General features: G+C 36.7%; 1 protein-coding gene across 1 annotated transcript; it reads left to right on the top strand.

Moving 5' to 3' along the window:
• Nucleotides 1-266: 266 nt before the first annotated feature.
• BET1 (Bet1 golgi vesicular membrane trafficking protein) lies at nucleotides 267-12,791 on the top strand. Its single transcript, XM_057733965.1, has 4 exons — nucleotides 267-423; nucleotides 7,041-7,165; nucleotides 10,209-10,265; nucleotides 11,603-12,791. Exons 1-4 carry the CDS (start codon nucleotides 405-407, stop codon nucleotides 11,756-11,758), a joined length of 357 nt encoding a protein of 118 aa, XP_057589948.1. The 5' UTR covers nucleotides 267-404; the 3' UTR covers nucleotides 11,759-12,791.
• The last annotated feature ends 5,681 nt before the right edge of the window (nucleotides 12,792-18,472 follow it).

Here is an 18,472-nt window from a genome sequence, read left to right as displayed (position 1 = left end):
GGAGGCCAACAGCCAAAAGAAACAGCCAGGGCACGAGCGGAGAACCAGAGCCCCAGGACCGGAGTCGGAGTCGGAGTCGGAGTCCCAGCCCGAGCCGCGGCCGCTCTTCGGGAAGCCCCGCGGGCTCCTCCAGCCTGGTTCACCCCACGCCCCTGACACGCTCCCAGCCTCGGCTGCGTACTACGTTTCCCAGAATGCCATTCAAGCCTCCTCTCAGGGCGCCAATAAGCGCCTTGGGTGACGTCATCAGCCAGCGCGATGTTTGGGCTCCCCTGCTGTCGTGGCGCCTTGCGGGAAGAAGTTGGTGTTTCTCCGGGCCCTGGTGCTGAGGACGCGGTCCGGGTGGCCCCTGGCCTCTTCATACCCACCCCTCAGCCCGCCTTTTCCCCCGCTCATCTGGCAGGATGAGGCGTGCAGGCCTGGGTAAGAAGAGGGTTGGGATTCGAAGTTCGGGGGCTCTAGAACTGCCCGTGCTGGGCGCGGGAACGTGGGAGGAAATCGGACAGGTTTCCTGTCACTGGAATCTGAGCCAGAGAGCAGGATGTATGGAGGGGTCTTGGGAGGCGGTGCCAAACACACCGTTTGTCCCAGATCCTGGGGCTTCCTTAAGTTTAGTTAAGTCTCAAGTATGGGTGGTAGGTTTAGAGAGAGTAGTGTACAGGGCATGAGGTATGTACAGGTGCCAACTCAGTGGTGAGTTTTTTAGTGTTATTGACTGAGCGGGATTATGGAAATTGCTGAGTTTCCCGAAGTCTGTCTTCGGTTTCGCTTTACTGGACCTGATGTTAGTTTCTTCAGAAGCGAAGTTGAAGAGTGAGTGTTGCGTGCAAAGCACACTAATAATCATATTAGCCTGGTAACTGAGTTACAAAGGTAAATATACGTGTCATAACTTAAAAAAGGCCATGATATGGAACTTCGGGGTTAAAGGCCATTTTACCCAGAACGTTTCTTATCTGAGCCTTGTTCCACTGGTAAGACAGTAGAATGTGGTAATTCTTGGTGAGTTACCATTTGTTCTTGACCTTTTGGTTTAGAAAGCAGGTTCACCAAGCAGCAGGAACAAATTAGGCACAAGTCTGTTATAATACGGAACTATTAAAACAGCATTTTCTGGTTCTGAAACTATTAAGAAAGGATTGGGAAACAAGAAAAGAAAAAACCTGCTAAATCAGTGTACAGTGTCCCTGAGAAAATATAGGAAATACTTGAAAAAAGATAGTGTTACCTTTTTCAGTTTTTATAATAAGATAAGGAAAAAAAAGTGTTTCAGAAGTGTCAGGTATTTAAAGTTAGTGAAAGTTGGGACTTCCCTGGTGATACAGTGGTTAAGAATCCGCCTGCCAATACGGGGGACACGGGTTTGAGCCGTGGTCCAGGAAGATTCCATATGCCACGGAGCAACTAAGCCCAATGCCCCACAACTGCTGAGCCTGCACTCTAGAGCCCGAGAGCCACAAATACTGAGCCCATGTGCTGCAACTACTGACGCCCACACGCCTAGGCCGGTGTTTTGCAACAAGAGAAGCCACTGCAGTGAGAAGCCCCGGCACCACAAGGAAGAGTAGCCCCAGCTGGCTTGCTTGCGGCAACTAGGGAAAGCCTGTGCACAGCAACAAAGAACCAATGCAACAAATAAATAATAAATAAATAAATAAATAAATAAATAAATAAATAAATAAATAAAGCAGCAAATAAATAAAGTTAATTTTAAAGAAATAATTAAAAATAATTTAAAAAATAAAGTTAGTGAAAGTTGCCAGTAACTCTTAGGCATGTACATTGATTAGTAAATTGTAATATGAGAAACAGCTTTTGAAAAATGTAGTTTTTGTGAATACTTAATCATAGAAGGAAAGTCGGCCAGATAAATTGTAGAGAAAAAAGATAATTTGTTTTCAACAAGTTTAGTTTTATATGCCTAAATGTTTTTCCTTTTTATCATTACTAATGACAGCAAACGTTTATTGTGTACTTGAGTAAGGTCTAGGTATACAGTCCTTTATAGCTCTCTTGTGCTCCCCAAAGCTTCCAATGTAGTTGAGGAGTAGAAATATATACAAAGATAAATTATAGTACAAGGTGGTAGCTGTAACCAACTACCAAATAAGTTCTACAGATAGTGGAGTGGATTTCAGAGATGGAGCACATGGTAATTTATGGAGACATAGAAACTTCAACTAAAGCTTAAATAATGAAGTGTAGGAGAGGTAATTTCCAGTTAGAAGGGTGACCCTCTCTCCCTTGCCCCCAAAACAGTTGTAGGACTAGAATCTAGAATTATGAATGATGTATTTGAGGGATTATGATTAAGCCAGTTTGGTTGAAGTAGGACATGAAGATCCAGAACCGACCACATTGTGGAGACCTTTGAGTGCCAGGCCAAAGAATTTGTATCTCATCAGTAGGTCTTTTGGCCCCTTTGAATGTTTTTGTGCAGTGATGTGCTATGCTATGATAAATTGCAGGAAAGGGAGTTGAGAACTGGAGATTCTGAGCTCTAACTGTACATTAGAATCACCTGGAGAGCTTTTAAGACTTTGATACCTGGACCCCAGCCCAGACTAATTAAATTAGAATCTCTAGGATAGAGTGGGGTTTTTTGTTTGCTTGTTTTTTGTTTTTAAGCTCCTGGGTGGTTGAGAGGAGGAAAGGTGATTACTTAGGTGTCTATTGCTGTAATTTACATTTGTGTGATGCGGCATGATGTGACAAGCTTTTTTTTTTTTTTTTTTAACTGTCAAGGTATATTGACCTTGAACTTTAAATTGGGATCGTGAATCTGATAGTCATGTGGAGAAGCTTCCACACTTCACATGATTCTCTAAATGATTTAGTTCAGTTATTGATAGAAACTATCCAAAAGTAGCATTTGTCTAAGGGGCGAAGTCTGAGGATCATCTTTGGCACCCATTAGCTTTCCTACAAATTTTCATAGCAGTAAGTCACATAAAAGAAGTGGCTAAATTTGGAATAACAACTCCTAACATTTTATTTTATTTTATTTTTTATATTGGGGGTGGATGATGGTGTGAGGGAAGAATAACTCTTTTTTTTATTTTATTTTATTTATTTTTTTTATTTATTTTTTATTTTTTTGGGGGGTACACCAGGTTCAATCAACTGTTTTTATACACATATCCCCATATTCCCTCCCTTCCTTGACGCCCCCCCCTCGAGTCCCCCCCACCCTCCCTGCCCCAGTCCTCTAAGGCATCTTCCATCCTCGAGTTGGACTCCCTTTGTTATACAACAACTTCCCACTGACTATTTTACAGTTGGTAGTATATATATGTCTGTACTACTCTCCCGCTTCTTCTCAGTTTCCCCTTCACCCCCCGCCCCCTCCCATACCTCGAGTTCTCCAGTCCATTCCCTGTATCTGCTTCCCTGTTCTTGTCACTGAGTTCATCAGTACCATTTTTAGATTCCGTATATGTGAGTTAGCATACAATATTTGTCTTTCTCTTTCTGACTTACTTCACTCTGTATGACAGATTGTAGTTCTATCCACCTCATTACATATAGCTCCATCTCATCCCTTTTTATAGCTGAGTAATATTCCATTGTATATATATGCCACATCTTCTGTATCCATTCATTTGTTGATGGGCATTTAGGTTGCTTCCATGTCCTGGCTATTGTAAAGAGTGCTGCAATAAACATGATGGTACAAGTTTCTTTTGGGATTATGGTTTTCTTTGGGTATATGCCCAGGAGTGGGATTACTGGATCATATGGTAGTTCTATTTGTAGTTTTTTAAGGAACCTCCAAATTGTTTTCCATAGTGGCTGTACCAACTTACAGTCCCACCAACAGTGCAGGAGAGTTCCCTTTTCTCCACACCCTCTCCAACATTTGTTGTTTCCAGACTTTGTGATGATGGCCATTCTGATTGGTGTGAGGTGATACCTCATTGTGGCTTTGACTTGCATTTCTCTGATGATGAGTGATGTTGAGCATCTTTTCATGTGTTTGTTGGCCATCTGTATGTCTTCTTTGGAGAAATGTCTATTTAGGTCTTCTGCCCATTTGTGGATTGGGTTATTTGCTTTTTTGGTATGAAGCTGCATGAGCTGCTTGTATATTTTGGAGGTTAATCCTTTGTCCGTTGTTTCATAGGCAATTATTTTTTCCCATTCTGAGGGTTGCCTTTTAGTCTTGTTTATGGTTTCTTTTGCTGTGCAAAAGCTTTTAAGTTTCATGAGGTAGAATAACTCTTTAATAGGAGAAATGTGCCTTGAAAGATTCTGGGCAATAAATAAAATGCAAATTTTACTTTTAATAAATGGAACAGTATGGAAGAACTCTAAAAATAAAATTAAGATAGGCAAAGGTAATAATAAAGAAGTGAAACAAATAGACATTAATTTAGAAATAACTTCCTTGGTGAAGTTGTCAAGTGGTTAAATTCAACCAGCCAGCAATGACTTGTTGGGCAAATGTGATATATCTAGCACCTTAGTCACATAAAATATGAGGACATTTTTCTTTTCTTTAAGGATTTTGGTCTGTATTAAATTAGAGTTTGTGCAGAGTATAATTGATGAATAGGGTGAGAATGCATTTTTTAAATGATTATTTTAATTGTTGAGTGGAGAAAAATACTATGTCTAGCCACTTGAGTCCTTAACTTTTATATTGGCACACTTAGCTTTGTGGATAGTGTGTCAGCAGTTGAGGGAAAATTTGGGGAATGCAACTCTCTCCTCAGGAACATACTTGTTTAATATTTTGTTGTGGTTTTTGTGGTGGTGGAAATTGTGTGTCTGCTGCATGTAAAGTACTTATTAGGTACAGGGGAAATAGAAAAGGATGAGACACTGCCTCTGTCCTCGAAGAAGTTTACGACCCCACTGTTAACAAAGGCAGGCACATTCAGAGTTGAATAATAGTGAATTCAGATTCTGTTCATTAATTAATTCATTTACAAGTACTTACTGGGTGTGCCTTACCGTGTGTCTATGTTTCTGGGGGGATATAGAGCATGAGTGGAACAAATTTAGTTTCTGCCCTTGGAGTGCAGTCCAGAGTGTGATATTTGTGTTACGTATAGTCAGAGCTGTAAGTGTTCAAAGGAGAGAATTTTGGATTTTAGAGAAAGTAAGATTTTTGCTGTGCCTTGAAAGAGCTTTCTATTCACACTTTGACCTTCCTTCAATAACCAGTGCTGCTGCTACTTCCTGCCCTTCCATCTCTTACTGTCACTGCTGCTCCTTCCACTCTGAGTTTATGAAGACCTTTAGTTTCCGTATCATCCCTTTCCTGCATATTCTCAGGCCTCTATTGACACTACTTCAATCTTTGTCCAGTCTAGTCCCATAATCCATATATTCACCCAGTCTTTTGGCAAGCAATCTCATCATCTTGGGCTCTGTTCTTCAGCCACCCCAACACTGTAAACCTCCAACTCTTGATCAGTCCAATCATCCAGCTTCTCATGGGCTAACTGAGGCTAATGAGTTCTTCGGGAGAAGAATCACACTACAATATATTGCCTAAGCCAGGATTGCTTTATCCCTGTAGTAATCCTATATAACCGTCATCACCTTCCTCCATTATTTTCTTTACTGTTTTTCCCCCAGATGATCACCATTCTTCAAAGACAGGCTTTTTCTCCTCTTTTACTAAGAAAATTGTCAGTAGTTAAAAAAAAAATGCCATTAGATAACACCATCAACTATGCTTTTCTCTCTCAATCCTCCAACATGTTAGTATATGTATTCACTGTTCAAGCCTCACTCCACCTGTTTGATTGCTTGATGAATATTAAGTAGTGTATTAGGCAGTGGCTGGGACTGTAGTCCTGTATCCCAGTGCTATTGCCTAGAAGATGAGCTCCAAAAAGTAGCACCTAGAAAGAACAGTGGATCTGATGCATGGTAGTTTCTCAAGTATTTGTTGAAGAATGAATGAGTCCCCCTTTTAAATCTTAGCTAATATTCTCCAAAAGTTATTCCAGCTCTCCTCTATTTAAAAGAAAGAGATGTCAGTAAAGGACCTTCCCTCTGCCATGAACTCCATCCTGCTATATTATCTTCTTTCTGCCTTTCCCTTAACAGTCAAGCTTCTTCCATAGGTAGTTGATGTTACTACTTTTGTATTTTTTTTTAATTATGTATGAGGGTGAGTCAAAAATTATCCTCACTCCGGTTGTATTAAAACTTCTGTTGGCCGCACTGTCTTATCAGCACTTTCTGTTTAAGGCTGCTGTCTCCACAGTCACTGCTGTGCAGGTGTGAATGTGTTACATCAGTTCATTTATAACTGCATTGTGAGCAAAAATGGATGCCCCACTTGTGATTTGCACGAAAAAAGAGCAGCATGCAGTGATTTCATTTTTTTGTGGTCTGAGGGTGTACCTGGTGCCATTATTTATCAAAGACTTTGTGCACAGTATGGAGAAAGTGTTTTGTTGTGAAGAAGTGTGTGTGTGTGAATGGATAGAGAAGTTCAAGGAAGGTCGCACAATTGTTATCCATCAAGAAGAAGCTGGATTCACTTCTGATAAAGAAATGAAGACAGCGGTGCATTCATGGCTCACAGCTCAGCCTAAAACATTTTTTAATGAGGGAATACTAAAGCTTGTTGACAGGTGGACAAAGTATATTGAAAAGCAAGGGGATTGTGTCAAAAAATGATGTATTTGTCTTTTCTAAAAGTTAATTAAAATAAATTCTACAGCCAGCGTGCAGATAATTTTTGCCTCACCCTTGTAGTTCTGGGGAGCAGGAAATACAACCAGAACGTCCAGAATATCCTTATATATTGGTGCCTATTTCAGTGTCTTGTGGGCATTCAGTAAGCAATCAACTAATGTGTATTGATCTGAATTCAATATTCTTTGCTTAAGAGAGGGTATTAGAATTGTTCTAGTCTCTATTTGGTTATTAATTTTTGAAGTTCACTTGGAGTGTGAATATTGTAGACATACATGGTCTGCAACGCCCTCCAGGGGTCTTTTTCGGTTCTTTCTTGTCAAGGTTTCAAAAGTGGCTTGTTTTTGCTGCAACTGTGCTTGTAACTCTGATCCTTGCAGGTGAAGGAGTACCTCCTGGCAACTATGGCAACTATGGCTATCCTAATAGTGGATATAGTGCCTGTGAAGAAGAAAACGAGAGACTCACGGAAAGTCTAAGAAACAAAGTAACTGCTATAAAATCTGTAAGTATAAAGCACATATTTTGTACTTTTTAATTTGTGTATTTATATACATGTATATTTCATACTTATATAATATATATATATACTTTTATTGGCATCATACTAAGGAATTCAGTTACCCAAGTAGTGTAGTTCAGTGGTGAGAGCTTTTTCCCCAAATTTAACAATTCACAGAAAATAAAGCAAGATGAATCACCCAAATCACCTAACTACTTTCTACGACTATCACTTGTGCCAGGTAAAGAAAGAAATTTTCAGGAGAAAAAAGCTTTCTTCTAACAAGAAGCCTAAATTATCAATATTGGAATTAAAAAAAAAAAAAAAAAACCAATCATTTCTTAATTTCCTCTAAAGTTGTATTTTCTAAATTATTAACATTATACAATATTGCTTAGTTCATAGATCAGCTCCTTTTGACTTAATATGACCTTGAAAACTCTTTTCAGAATGTAACAGTCTCCAGGCTGAATACAATTAATGAAATAGCACTTAAGTTTTAGCAACATGACTCAAAAGTTTAGACATGATTTAAGTACAAGGTTAGAAAGTATGTGGCCAATCAAAACATATGGTACATATTTTTTTTTAACTTCAGCATTTTTTTTGGTAGTTAAATCTAAAATACTGTATGTTGTCTGTAGTAATGTCTCAGAGCATTCCACCTTCCACCCACAAGCAGCTCATCTTCTGACTTTTCTTCTAGTCTCACAAGGTACAAATCTCAGTCTTTCATGTTTCTGCCTTTGTACCTCATATCAGTCACCAAGTCCTATGCTTCTTTCTTTGTACTGTTCCTATTTCAACCTTTCTATTTCTAATACTATCCCCTAGTTTTCTCAGGTGAACTATTGGGAAAGCCTTTTAACCTGTCTGTTCCTAATATTTCGAGTGTTTTGGTCCAAGCCACACCCTGTCACCACAGTCATCTTTTTAGAGTATTTTTTTACATTGCATCCTATTGCTCCCAGAGGTCTTCAATGGCCTCCCATGATGTAAGAAATGAAGTTCACACTCTGTAGCTTGATCAGATAGGTTCTGCAGAGATTGTCCACAGCTTTTCAGACCTTCCCTCCTGCACCTCCAGAATGTGTACATGCTTTCTGCCAGACAAATTCGAGTACTCCTTATGTCTTTTGCATGCTGTCACTCTCCCACTCCGGTATCTTTGGTCATGCTGTCCCTTTGCCTTAGGCGTCCTCTCCCTTCTGACATTGGCTGAAGTCTGGCGCTTCTGAAAGGCTCCCATCATTGCATCTTCTCTCCTCGAGGCTTTACCTGATCACCACATAAAAGTAATCTTTTCCGTATGAACATAAGACCATTTGTACCGTTTCTGTAGCATTTATTGCATAATGAGCTGCATTGGAATTATTTGTATGTAAAAGAAATTTATCAGAATATAGGGTTTTCTATTGTACTTAGTTTTATGTTCTACATAGCACTTAATATAATTCCTTATAGTGGTATTGAGTTAATATGTATTAAATAAAGGAATTCCTGAAAGACAGTTTTACCAGTGTATGTGATTGATTCTGCATTAAAACAAACACGCAGTACACTTATAGAGCATTCTTTGGAATCTTATGTTGCTAAAACTTAGTTGCTATTCTGTTAGTCTTTGGAAAATAGAATTGTATTCAGCCTGGAGACTGTTAGATTCTGAAATAAGTATTGTTTTCCAGGTCATATTAAATCAAAAGGAGTTGATCTATGAACTAAGCAATATCGTATAATGTTAGTAATTTAGAAAATATGACATTTAGAGGAAATTAAGAATTAAATGAGTTTTTTTAATTCCAATATTGATAACTTGGGCTCTTTTTTTTTTTTTTTTTTGCTGTTTTAGTTTTTATTGAGATAGCATATACCTTTTGTGTACAAGTCGTGTACAAAAGTGTACAGCTCCATGGCTTTTTGGAAAGTGAGCATGCCTGAGTCACCAGCTCCAGGACAGGAAGTGGAGCATCCTCAGCGCCCCATGGTCTCTAGGCCACTCCCCTCTCTCCCTCAAGGATGGCTAATGATGGATGGTTGCTCTCCTGATTCTCACTTCCACTGTTTTTCCTCTGGACTGTTCAACCAGGAGGATAATTTAGACTCCTTGTTAGAAGAAAGTTTTTTTCTCCTGGAAATTTCTTTCCCTGGTAGGAGTGACAGTTGTAGAAATAGTTAGGTGATTTGGGCTATCTAGTTTCATAGTTGCTTTATTATCTCTGAATTTTTAAATTTGGGGGAAAAGCTCATGTTCTGATCTATGGAATTCTAGCATGGTTTTGTGTCAATATTACCCCAGATGCTTTCCACACAAAATGAGTCAAGGACAATATTTGCACTGGTTTACCAAGATTTTTAGTAGTTTCCAAGATTTAGTGGTAGTGTATTTATTCAAATATCTTTGAAGTGCAGCCTTTGATAAATTTGTCATATAAAGTATTAGATAGGTTTTGGTTTGAATAGCAGCTGCAGTCACTTATGGTATTTCATTTAGACTTATCCTTTTTGTGCATAGCTTCAGGATGTGGTAACTAACTTGTAAATTTTTTTCCAATATATTATCATATTTTAAGAAAAACACCTTTAGAGTCTAAACAAATAATTTAGACATATATTCAAAGTAATGTCACATTCATTAGGAAAATATTACTTGTATCTGGATTTGAATTGATAATATGGGAACTTGTATACATTTTAAAAATGTAAATGAAGAAATATACAAACGAATGCTATTGTGTAAATAATATAAAGAGAGAAAAAAGAATGCAAGGATAAGAGAACTGGAGAGAAATATGTACCAAAATTAAAAGATGGAATTGAGTATTAAGATGGAATCAAAATGAAGAACAGGGAGACCATGTCCATAATTGGGAAGGAATAGAAATTCTAAATTCATTTTCTATTAATTTCAGTGAGAAAAGTAATGAGAGTATATTTTATATTTTTAGGATACAATTTTATTTGAGAAAATGTTTATGCTTAGAATGTTTTTACTTTATAACACTTAAAAACATTTATGTAAGTAATAATGTTTATGCTTTCTTTACAGCTTTCCATTGAAATAGGCCACGAAGTTAAACATCAAAATAAATTATTAGCTGAAATGGTGAGTATGATTTTAACTTTAAGAAACTTGATCTGATCTTCTCAAATTTGGTTTGGAATAACTCTGAGATTTGTTTTTGCCATGTTTTTACCTGTTTCATCTTGCCTAACACATATAAGGAGGAGGAGGAGGTAGAAGCCAGTGTATCTTTAATCCTGTGTTTAGTCACACTGTTAAAGACTCGGGACAAATGACTATTTTGAGCCCTCTTAAAGACCTCAGTGGATACAGACTGCCAAGTAATGAAAAACACTTTATATGTCCAACCAACCAAATGTCTTTCACTTAATGTGAACCTGTTTCTTTTGCTTGATCTCCTAGGGATCACTGTGAACAAGTCAATAAGATTTGAACATAGTAACGTCCCCAAGGCTTTTATCTCTAGTCTAAACAAGCTCAGTAACTTACACCTTTTCTTGTTAGAGGCTCTTTTCATTCTCTCATGTTTATTTTGGATGTCAAACTTCTCTCTGGACCTTCCCTAGTTTCTTCAAATGCTTTTAAAATTGTACTATTCAAAAGTGAATATTGCACTGAAAGCAACCTCCTTGTGAAGATTGTACATTAGAATCACTTGAGGAACTTTGAAAATATTTATTCCTGGTTCTCATTCTAAATATATGGATTCAGAATTTTAGGGGGAGGGTCCTATGTTTATGTATTTTGTAAAAAGCATCCCAGGTGATTCTGATGCATAACCCCAGTGAAGAACTATAGATGTAAAGTGCTTGAGCTACACAGAACCTGAGCTGTAAAAATAATGTGGTTGTTTTTTTTCCCATCCATATTTGTAGTCTTTACCACATTTTACCACCTCTACATGGCATTCTCTTAACTTTAATAGACTCTGCTGACCTTCAAAGTCAGCTACCTAAATAAAAGGATCTTAAAAGTAAAGGTACATTTAAGTGGTAACCATATTAAATTTTGGATGAATTGCTGTACTGGGAAGCAACCAACCATTTGATCTTGGAGTGCAATGCCCCGACAAAAAGTGGGAAAAAACCTGTGTGATGGTGGGTAAATGACTTACGTTTATTGCTAATGTTTTTAATCCACATAATTGGAACAAGACCTAAATACTCTGGGGTTTTGAATTACTCTGGGGCTGAAAGAATGCTTATTGGTTAATGAAAGAGCTTTTTATTTATTGAGAAAATTATTTTTCATGGAGTAATCAGGCTGATTATTCAAATTATAAACAGGCTCCTGAATTGATTAAACACAGAAAATGTCATTTAATATGTATTCTAATAACAATATATTAAATTACTTAAATGCATATATAGAATATTAGAATCCAACTACTGTATTTTGTTTTTATTTTCTCCTCATAGGATTCACAGTTTGATTCTACAACTGGATTTCTAGGTAAAACTATGGGAAAACTGAAGATTTTATCCAGAGGGAGCCAAACAAAGCTGCTGTGCTATATGATGCTGTTTTCGTTGTTTGTCTTTTTTGTCATTTATTGGATTATTAAACTGAGGTGATGCAAGTTAGTGTGAGTTTGGAATTTGTTCCAACTTAACGGCTTGGAGTGCCACTTCAGTAAAAAATCAGCATCAGAACATTCTTAAATTTCAAATAATACTATGGCTTTTTCCATCAAAGATTACTGAGTTTTACTTGTTTTATAAATCACATTTGCTAATACAGTGCTCTTTGAATACTGTTTCTTAGTGATTCATTTTTTGCCCCTATTTTCAGGGGTACTGAGGTGGTCCAAGGTCAGTCTGGCCCTAACAATTTTTTTTTCCTGTTTTTGCTGTCGGATTAAATAGCAGTATAATATTCTGTTGCTACCATAAATGTAGGTTTATGTTCCACATAAAGAAACTTAGTGGGAGAATACAATGCCTGGAGAGCCTGGTGCTGAGCTCTGGAGGTGGTGAGCAAGTTTGTGATGGATGGTAAATGTCGTTTCCTGAACTGTCATTGTCCCTGGTGATGTACTCTCCTTTCCTCCTTTATTTGGTTAACGTTGTAGGCTGATTTCTTTTTACCTACAGTTTTCCTAATAACGTTTGATGATATGACCCTTCTGCCTATGCCCAAGGACCTCATTCTTTAATAAAACTTGTTATTTTGGCACATTTCTAGTAGGGTCCAAAACAAATGTGTACCAGTATAGTTGTCATTTTATATTAACTTTGTATATCTACCATTGACTTGGCTTATAATAGTTTTATGATTTTAGCTACTTAGGCCATTTGGTTATCATTTATGATAGGATAATGTGAAGCTGAAGTGATTGCTAAGCTCTGAATGGAAATAAAATGTTCAAGAAAAGTAATTGCCTCTGCTCTATTATGTGCTCAAAATAAATATTGGAAATACTCAGGCATTGAACTTGGGGTTAAGAGCACTGTTGCTTTCATCCAGTGTATTTGTTTATAGAAAACAAAATGCAAAAGTGGACTGCTGAATAGAAAGAGATATTAAAATGTGAAATACTCTGTATTGCTACTATTTTGGAATTTGTCCATTTATGGGCTCCAAAAATAAAATTTTTAATGAAATATATTAGTTGACTGTTGCTTCTTTGTTCAAGTCTCTCTCTCTCTCTTTTTTTTCCCATAGACTGAGAAGTGTTTATGAAAACTCAGAGCAAACTCAGGAAAGCCTAACATATTTGTGTTATTTCAGAACTTGCTTCAAACAAATGAGATGACTGGTTTCAAAAATCTCTTTAATTCTTTAAGTTGTTGTTTATAAGTCTATTATCTCTGATTTTGCTAAGTTCACAGTCCTTTTCGCTCATCCCTACTCACCTGTCAGCGTAGGCCTGTGTTTTCTGGCTCCATTTGTGGTCATTTGGGCCTCCACCTGACAGGTGAAAGCACCAGCGCTGAGGGGGTAAGTGGCAGCACCTAAGAGACAGGCCTGAGGTGTGAGGTGAGGGACACGGGTTTGAGTTACCTGACCTGGGTTCAGATCTCCATTCCTTCCCTTGCTCAGTGCGTTGGGGCCTGTTTCTTCATGAAATCATCATTGAATAAGGTAACAGAGAGGAAGGTAACATGTTGGGACGTGCTTGACACACGATAATGACTCCGTGAACGGTAGTGCTCCATGTCCTTAACAGGCACGGCCAGAAAAGGGAGTTCATTTAAGGGCAAGACAGTACGTTTGAGGTGGTGATGTGACCTCCAAGTGGAAATTTCTATCAGAAAATTAGAGATTGATTTGTTTTTCAAGAATTATTTAACTGTGTACTCTGCCAACTATGTAACATCAGAGCTCAGAGAAGACTCAAAAATCATCAATAATTAAAATTGCAAAAAAGAGAAAAAAGGCTAAAAAAAACATGACTGGAAGATGGAAACAGAAGAGAATCAACAATGGAAATAGGTGAGATCAAAACCTTGGGAATAGCGATGATGGCCAGAGAAGGATAGATTTCAAGGTTAAGGTTTGACTATTATATGAAAGTATTTTGTAAAGCATTAAAACACTATTTCAGTGTTGGCTATTATCAAGGAGAGGAGGATTTCAGGAAGAGGGGTTTGGGGTGATGTAAAAGTGATTCTCATCACTTCATTACCCAGCATTTCATATTTGACAGTTCTTTTTAAGAACTGCCTAAACCAGGTCCCTAACCAGCATTTTATATCACCCCTTCTCATTGCTGCGTCTGCTGAGATTCCTGGCAGGCAGGGATCTCTGGAAGAGTCCATCTCTGCTCTATGAAGGATCCTTCTGCCAACACCCTTTCTTCCTTCTGCTTGGGGACCCCAGGAAAAAGTACTTCAAGAAATAAAATTTTGGGGAAACATCAAATATAGAAAAGTTCTAATTCTTTATAATCCTTTACAAACTCATTGCTAAATCTGAAAAGGACTTTATTGCTAGTGGTGTCTGGGAGGTTGATTGTAATAACTGAACAAGCAAAACAGTCACAGTATCATTTTAATTCAAACAACATAAGACTTGGAGGTGTTTGGGTGGTGGGTGACGCACTATGAATCCCATATTTTAAATGGTAAAGCAGCTTCAGGAAAATTTCGTGTCCAAATTTTTTTCTGCAAAATATCTGGTCACTTCATTTCACTAGGAGCTGGTCCTTAGAAGTGTGCTGACACATTTGCAAATTTATCTGCTCCATCTTTACAGATACCAGGCATAGGTTTCCACAATGAGGAAAGGGAGAATTATACATAATACGGATAGGATTTAAATTAGCATGCAAATTAATTCTTGGATACTACTTGAGCAGAGACTTGTTGTTAAATCTAAAACAAATAGGCAACATTTGAAGCATCAGAATTCTGGAGCAGAAAACCCTAGCACCTGCACCCCTTAAAAAAGCTTGTTGCTACCAAACTAGTTTTCCTAGTTTCTCAGTGCTCTCAAATTTCTAATTATATGTATTGAATTTGCTTCCTTGTAGAAAAAGTGGTAAAAGTGCTTGATAATTTGGGTTCATTCAGTCACTCAATAACTTTATCAGGCCATACTGATGAATCAACTTTGACTCACTATTTACTGGGAAGCAGAATAGCATCATAGCTAAGACTGAAATCTATGTGGTCACACTGCCTAAGCTTAAATCCTGGCTCTACCATTCACGTCATAACATTGAGCTGATAACGTCTCCACCTCAGTTACTTCATTTGTAAAACAGGAATAAAAACTCTATATAGGTAGCAGTAATACATTCATAGGGTTATTGTCATAAATAAAGAACCTGAAATGGGTTCCTGACACTCAGTGGTGGTTGTTGCTTTTGTGGGTCTGTGGGCGGGCACTTGGGAATTTTAATCTGTCACACAAGCCAGATAAAATTTTGGCTGCTGTAAAATAGCTAGTGGGAAGTTGCTGTATAACAAAGGGAGATCAACTCGATGATGGGTGATGCCTTAGAGGGCCAGGACAGGGAGGGTAGGAGGGAGTCGCGGGAGGGAGGGGATATGGGGATATATGTATAAATACAGCTGATTCACTTTGGTGTACCTCAAAAACTGGAGTGTAAAGCAATTATATTCCAATAAAGAGCTTAAAAAAAATTTGGCTGCTTTCTCTCCCTCTCACAATCCTGCCAAGGATAAAAGCAGCTGTTTGTCTTTTCTGGGAAGAGTCATCATTTTCTGGAACTTAGTTCATTTATGTTTCTTTGTAGCCTCAGCAATCTGATGGGATTTTTTTTTTTTTTTTTTTTTTTAGACATGACTTTTGAGTTATTGGAGTGAGAACAAGAGACTTTTCAACTTTCTGGAAGCAGAAGTTTGAAGGGAAAGAACTTAGTTTTCTACTTGGCAAAAAGTTATACACATTCCATCTCCTTTTACTTCTTCTATAGTTAAATTTTTAACTTTTTTCTATTTTGAAATATTGATTAATGGTATGAGGTAAGGGGCACAAATGATTTCATTTTTTTTTTCAAATGATTTCATTTTTAATTTACAAAGTGCCAACCAGTTATTCTCACAGTAAATATTAACACCTTTTTTCTCTCCTTATGTGTTGTTATGGTATATGATAGGGTCATTTTCTTGTATATGTATTTTGTTCCATTCAGTTTTTTTATCCTTGCACCAATACTATACTATTTTAATTACTGTAGTTTCATAGCATTTTAATAGCCAACATATCTATTCAATTTATTCTTTTGGATGAACTTCAATATACTTTGATAATATTTTAATAAAGCATAGTGGATTTTGATAAGAACCACATCAATTTTTCATAACCTTCACTGAAAAAAAAAACTATTTCCCTACTGGAATGTTAGATTTTGACTCCAAGCAAATTTCACATTTTTTTCCATTATATGTTTACATTTAATGATATATAGTGGTAAACTAGTTCTCTTGAGGGTGGAGGGTTGATTGGTAGTAATTTTTAATTTCTGTGGTATAAATATTTCCATCACACTTGATTTCAAGCTACCAAATGTAATAGCACTGAACACACAGTTATGAAAACATGTGGAAAATTGGCTCTAATAAGCTGGTACAAGCTGGCTCTAGTACATCACTGGTTATATTGATATTCTTTTTAAAAATGTAGAAGTTATTTGTTTCCTAAATGTGAATCTCTCACTTAAATTTTAATAGAAAAAACTCAAGCAACATGAACTTAAATTGATAAATTAACCAAAATAATATTATTTTCAATGGCATATGTCAACTTATTTTCTCAATATTTATGGGTAAATTCATGCTACATTTATTGATCTTGCATTTTCTGATAGTTCAAATACTGTATACAAATTATACATTTTAAAAGGTAGATGATTATTGTTATTCTCTATGCTTTTCCCTCCAGTTAAATGTTCAAACAGAGTACAGGAATTGTTCTGGATATTTTATAAAGCTTTTCTTTTTATAGAGAAAGTTTATCTTAGCTGAGACATTCAGGTCTCGCCTGTTCACCCTTTGAGAAGAGTTTTCCACAAGGCTTTAAAGGACTACCATATGAACTGAAGAGATCTGCAAAGGGCCAACTCCAGGTCTTAATCTTTCCTAATCTTCAAAAGGAACAGGAAGATTGAAACACACATAAAATATTTTTGACCAAAAAAATCATCCATATATTACGTGTGAGACTTGAAAATTCACAAAAGCTTAATTAATCATCTATCACTTTAATAGTAAAGGATAATGCAAAACATAACCACATTATCCATTGTAAACATTAGCATTGTACAAAGTGTTTATGACACTTAAAAAGAAAAACTAATGTTTAATGGTTTCTTTCACTAATTAGGCCAACTTTGCAACTTCAACAAGGATCACTTTTATATAAAGAATTAAATAAAGATTGTTTCTACTATGCTTTTTCAAAGATCCACCCATCATGGTGTGATTCACATGAAAGCAGACAGCTGAATCTGACTTTATCAGTATTTATGACTTCTCTCATGCCTACGACGAATTTGGAAATGAGCAGAAAAATCACAATAGAGCTGAAATAAAAGTCCAGATAAAACAGATATTAATGTATGATGAAAACTTTGTCATTAATTTGTATCTTATAAGTATTTATAATTATTCCTCCTCAACTTTATCTCACTAATGAACAAATCGTCTTATAAGTTGATAATTTATGAAGCTTTCTACATTATTGAATGATCCATTGGCTTTAAAGAGTATAAGATACGCTCTCTTACTTTCAAGGAAACTGGAGTGTAATTGTTATGTGAGATAACCTGTATTTCAGAAAATTTATTGGACTGAAATGCTTTAGTCTGCTTACATACAGATTTAATGCTGTGTCTTCAAAACGTCTTTTAAAATATTTTAATTTCACATTAGTGATATTTATATTTAAAGTTTTTGAACATTATTTAAAAATGTTTAAAGGTAAGTTGAATTTGTTTGCGTGCATACACACATACACACACACACGCTCCAATTCTGTGGAGAAAAAATACATGAATATGATTTCTGTTAAAGAGATCCATACTATTAGATTAAAATTCCTTCAATATTAATGGGTTCTCTTCTATGTTATTGCTTGAAAGACAAATTTCTGAATGGTGTATGCTAGTCCGTTCCCTTGAACTCTTTACTTTGCATGTACTTTTCGTGACTAAATAATTTAAATTTAATTATGTTAGTTCTAAAATAATTCTAAAATTTACACAGAGAGCTTTTTAAAGGAGACTGATGAGTATACATTCTTTTTACTGATTACACACTGTTTCATCCTCAAAATTCCCACAAAATGACCTTTTTTTGAAGTCTTCGTGAAAACACTGCCAAAGACATGGTATCTACCAATATAGGACCTTATGTTAAATACCTGTGTTTTCCCTAGAGCACCTGGCACAGTAATAGACCTCAAGAAGTGTTTGGTGAATAAGTTGATGTTTGCTACTAGAGAAAATATCTTTTTTATTATGTGTCACTAAAATTCCAGTGCTGAGACCATACAAAGCCCTTAATGGCACGATTAATAAAATCTGGTTACAAGCCAAGCTTCTCTGAATATCAGATGCACAATACTGTAGCCATTAGGCTAATTAGGGGCCAAAAATTATTGCTAATTTAAAATTCTTCTTATGTTTTTCACTTTATAAAGCTGAAGGAAGACAGGCTAAAATTGAATGCTCTGCCTGAAAGGTCAAGAACAGACACCACTTAATCAGGCACAAGTGGCAGAGGAGTTGACGAAAGCTATTTAATATTCCTCCTCTTCCATCACCAATCATGTTTCAAAACAAGGGGTTTATCAACATCTCCGACCCAAGCTGACCAGGT

The sequence above is a fragment of the Hippopotamus amphibius genome, chromosome 4, assembly GCF_030028045.1.
Source record: "Hippopotamus amphibius kiboko isolate mHipAmp2 chromosome 4, mHipAmp2.hap2, whole genome shotgun sequence".
NCBI classification, from domain to species: Eukaryota; Metazoa; Chordata; class Mammalia; order Artiodactyla; family Hippopotamidae; genus Hippopotamus; species Hippopotamus amphibius.
The sequence above is the reverse complement of the archived record's forward strand: the minus strand, read 5'-3'. Positions and strand labels throughout refer to the sequence as shown.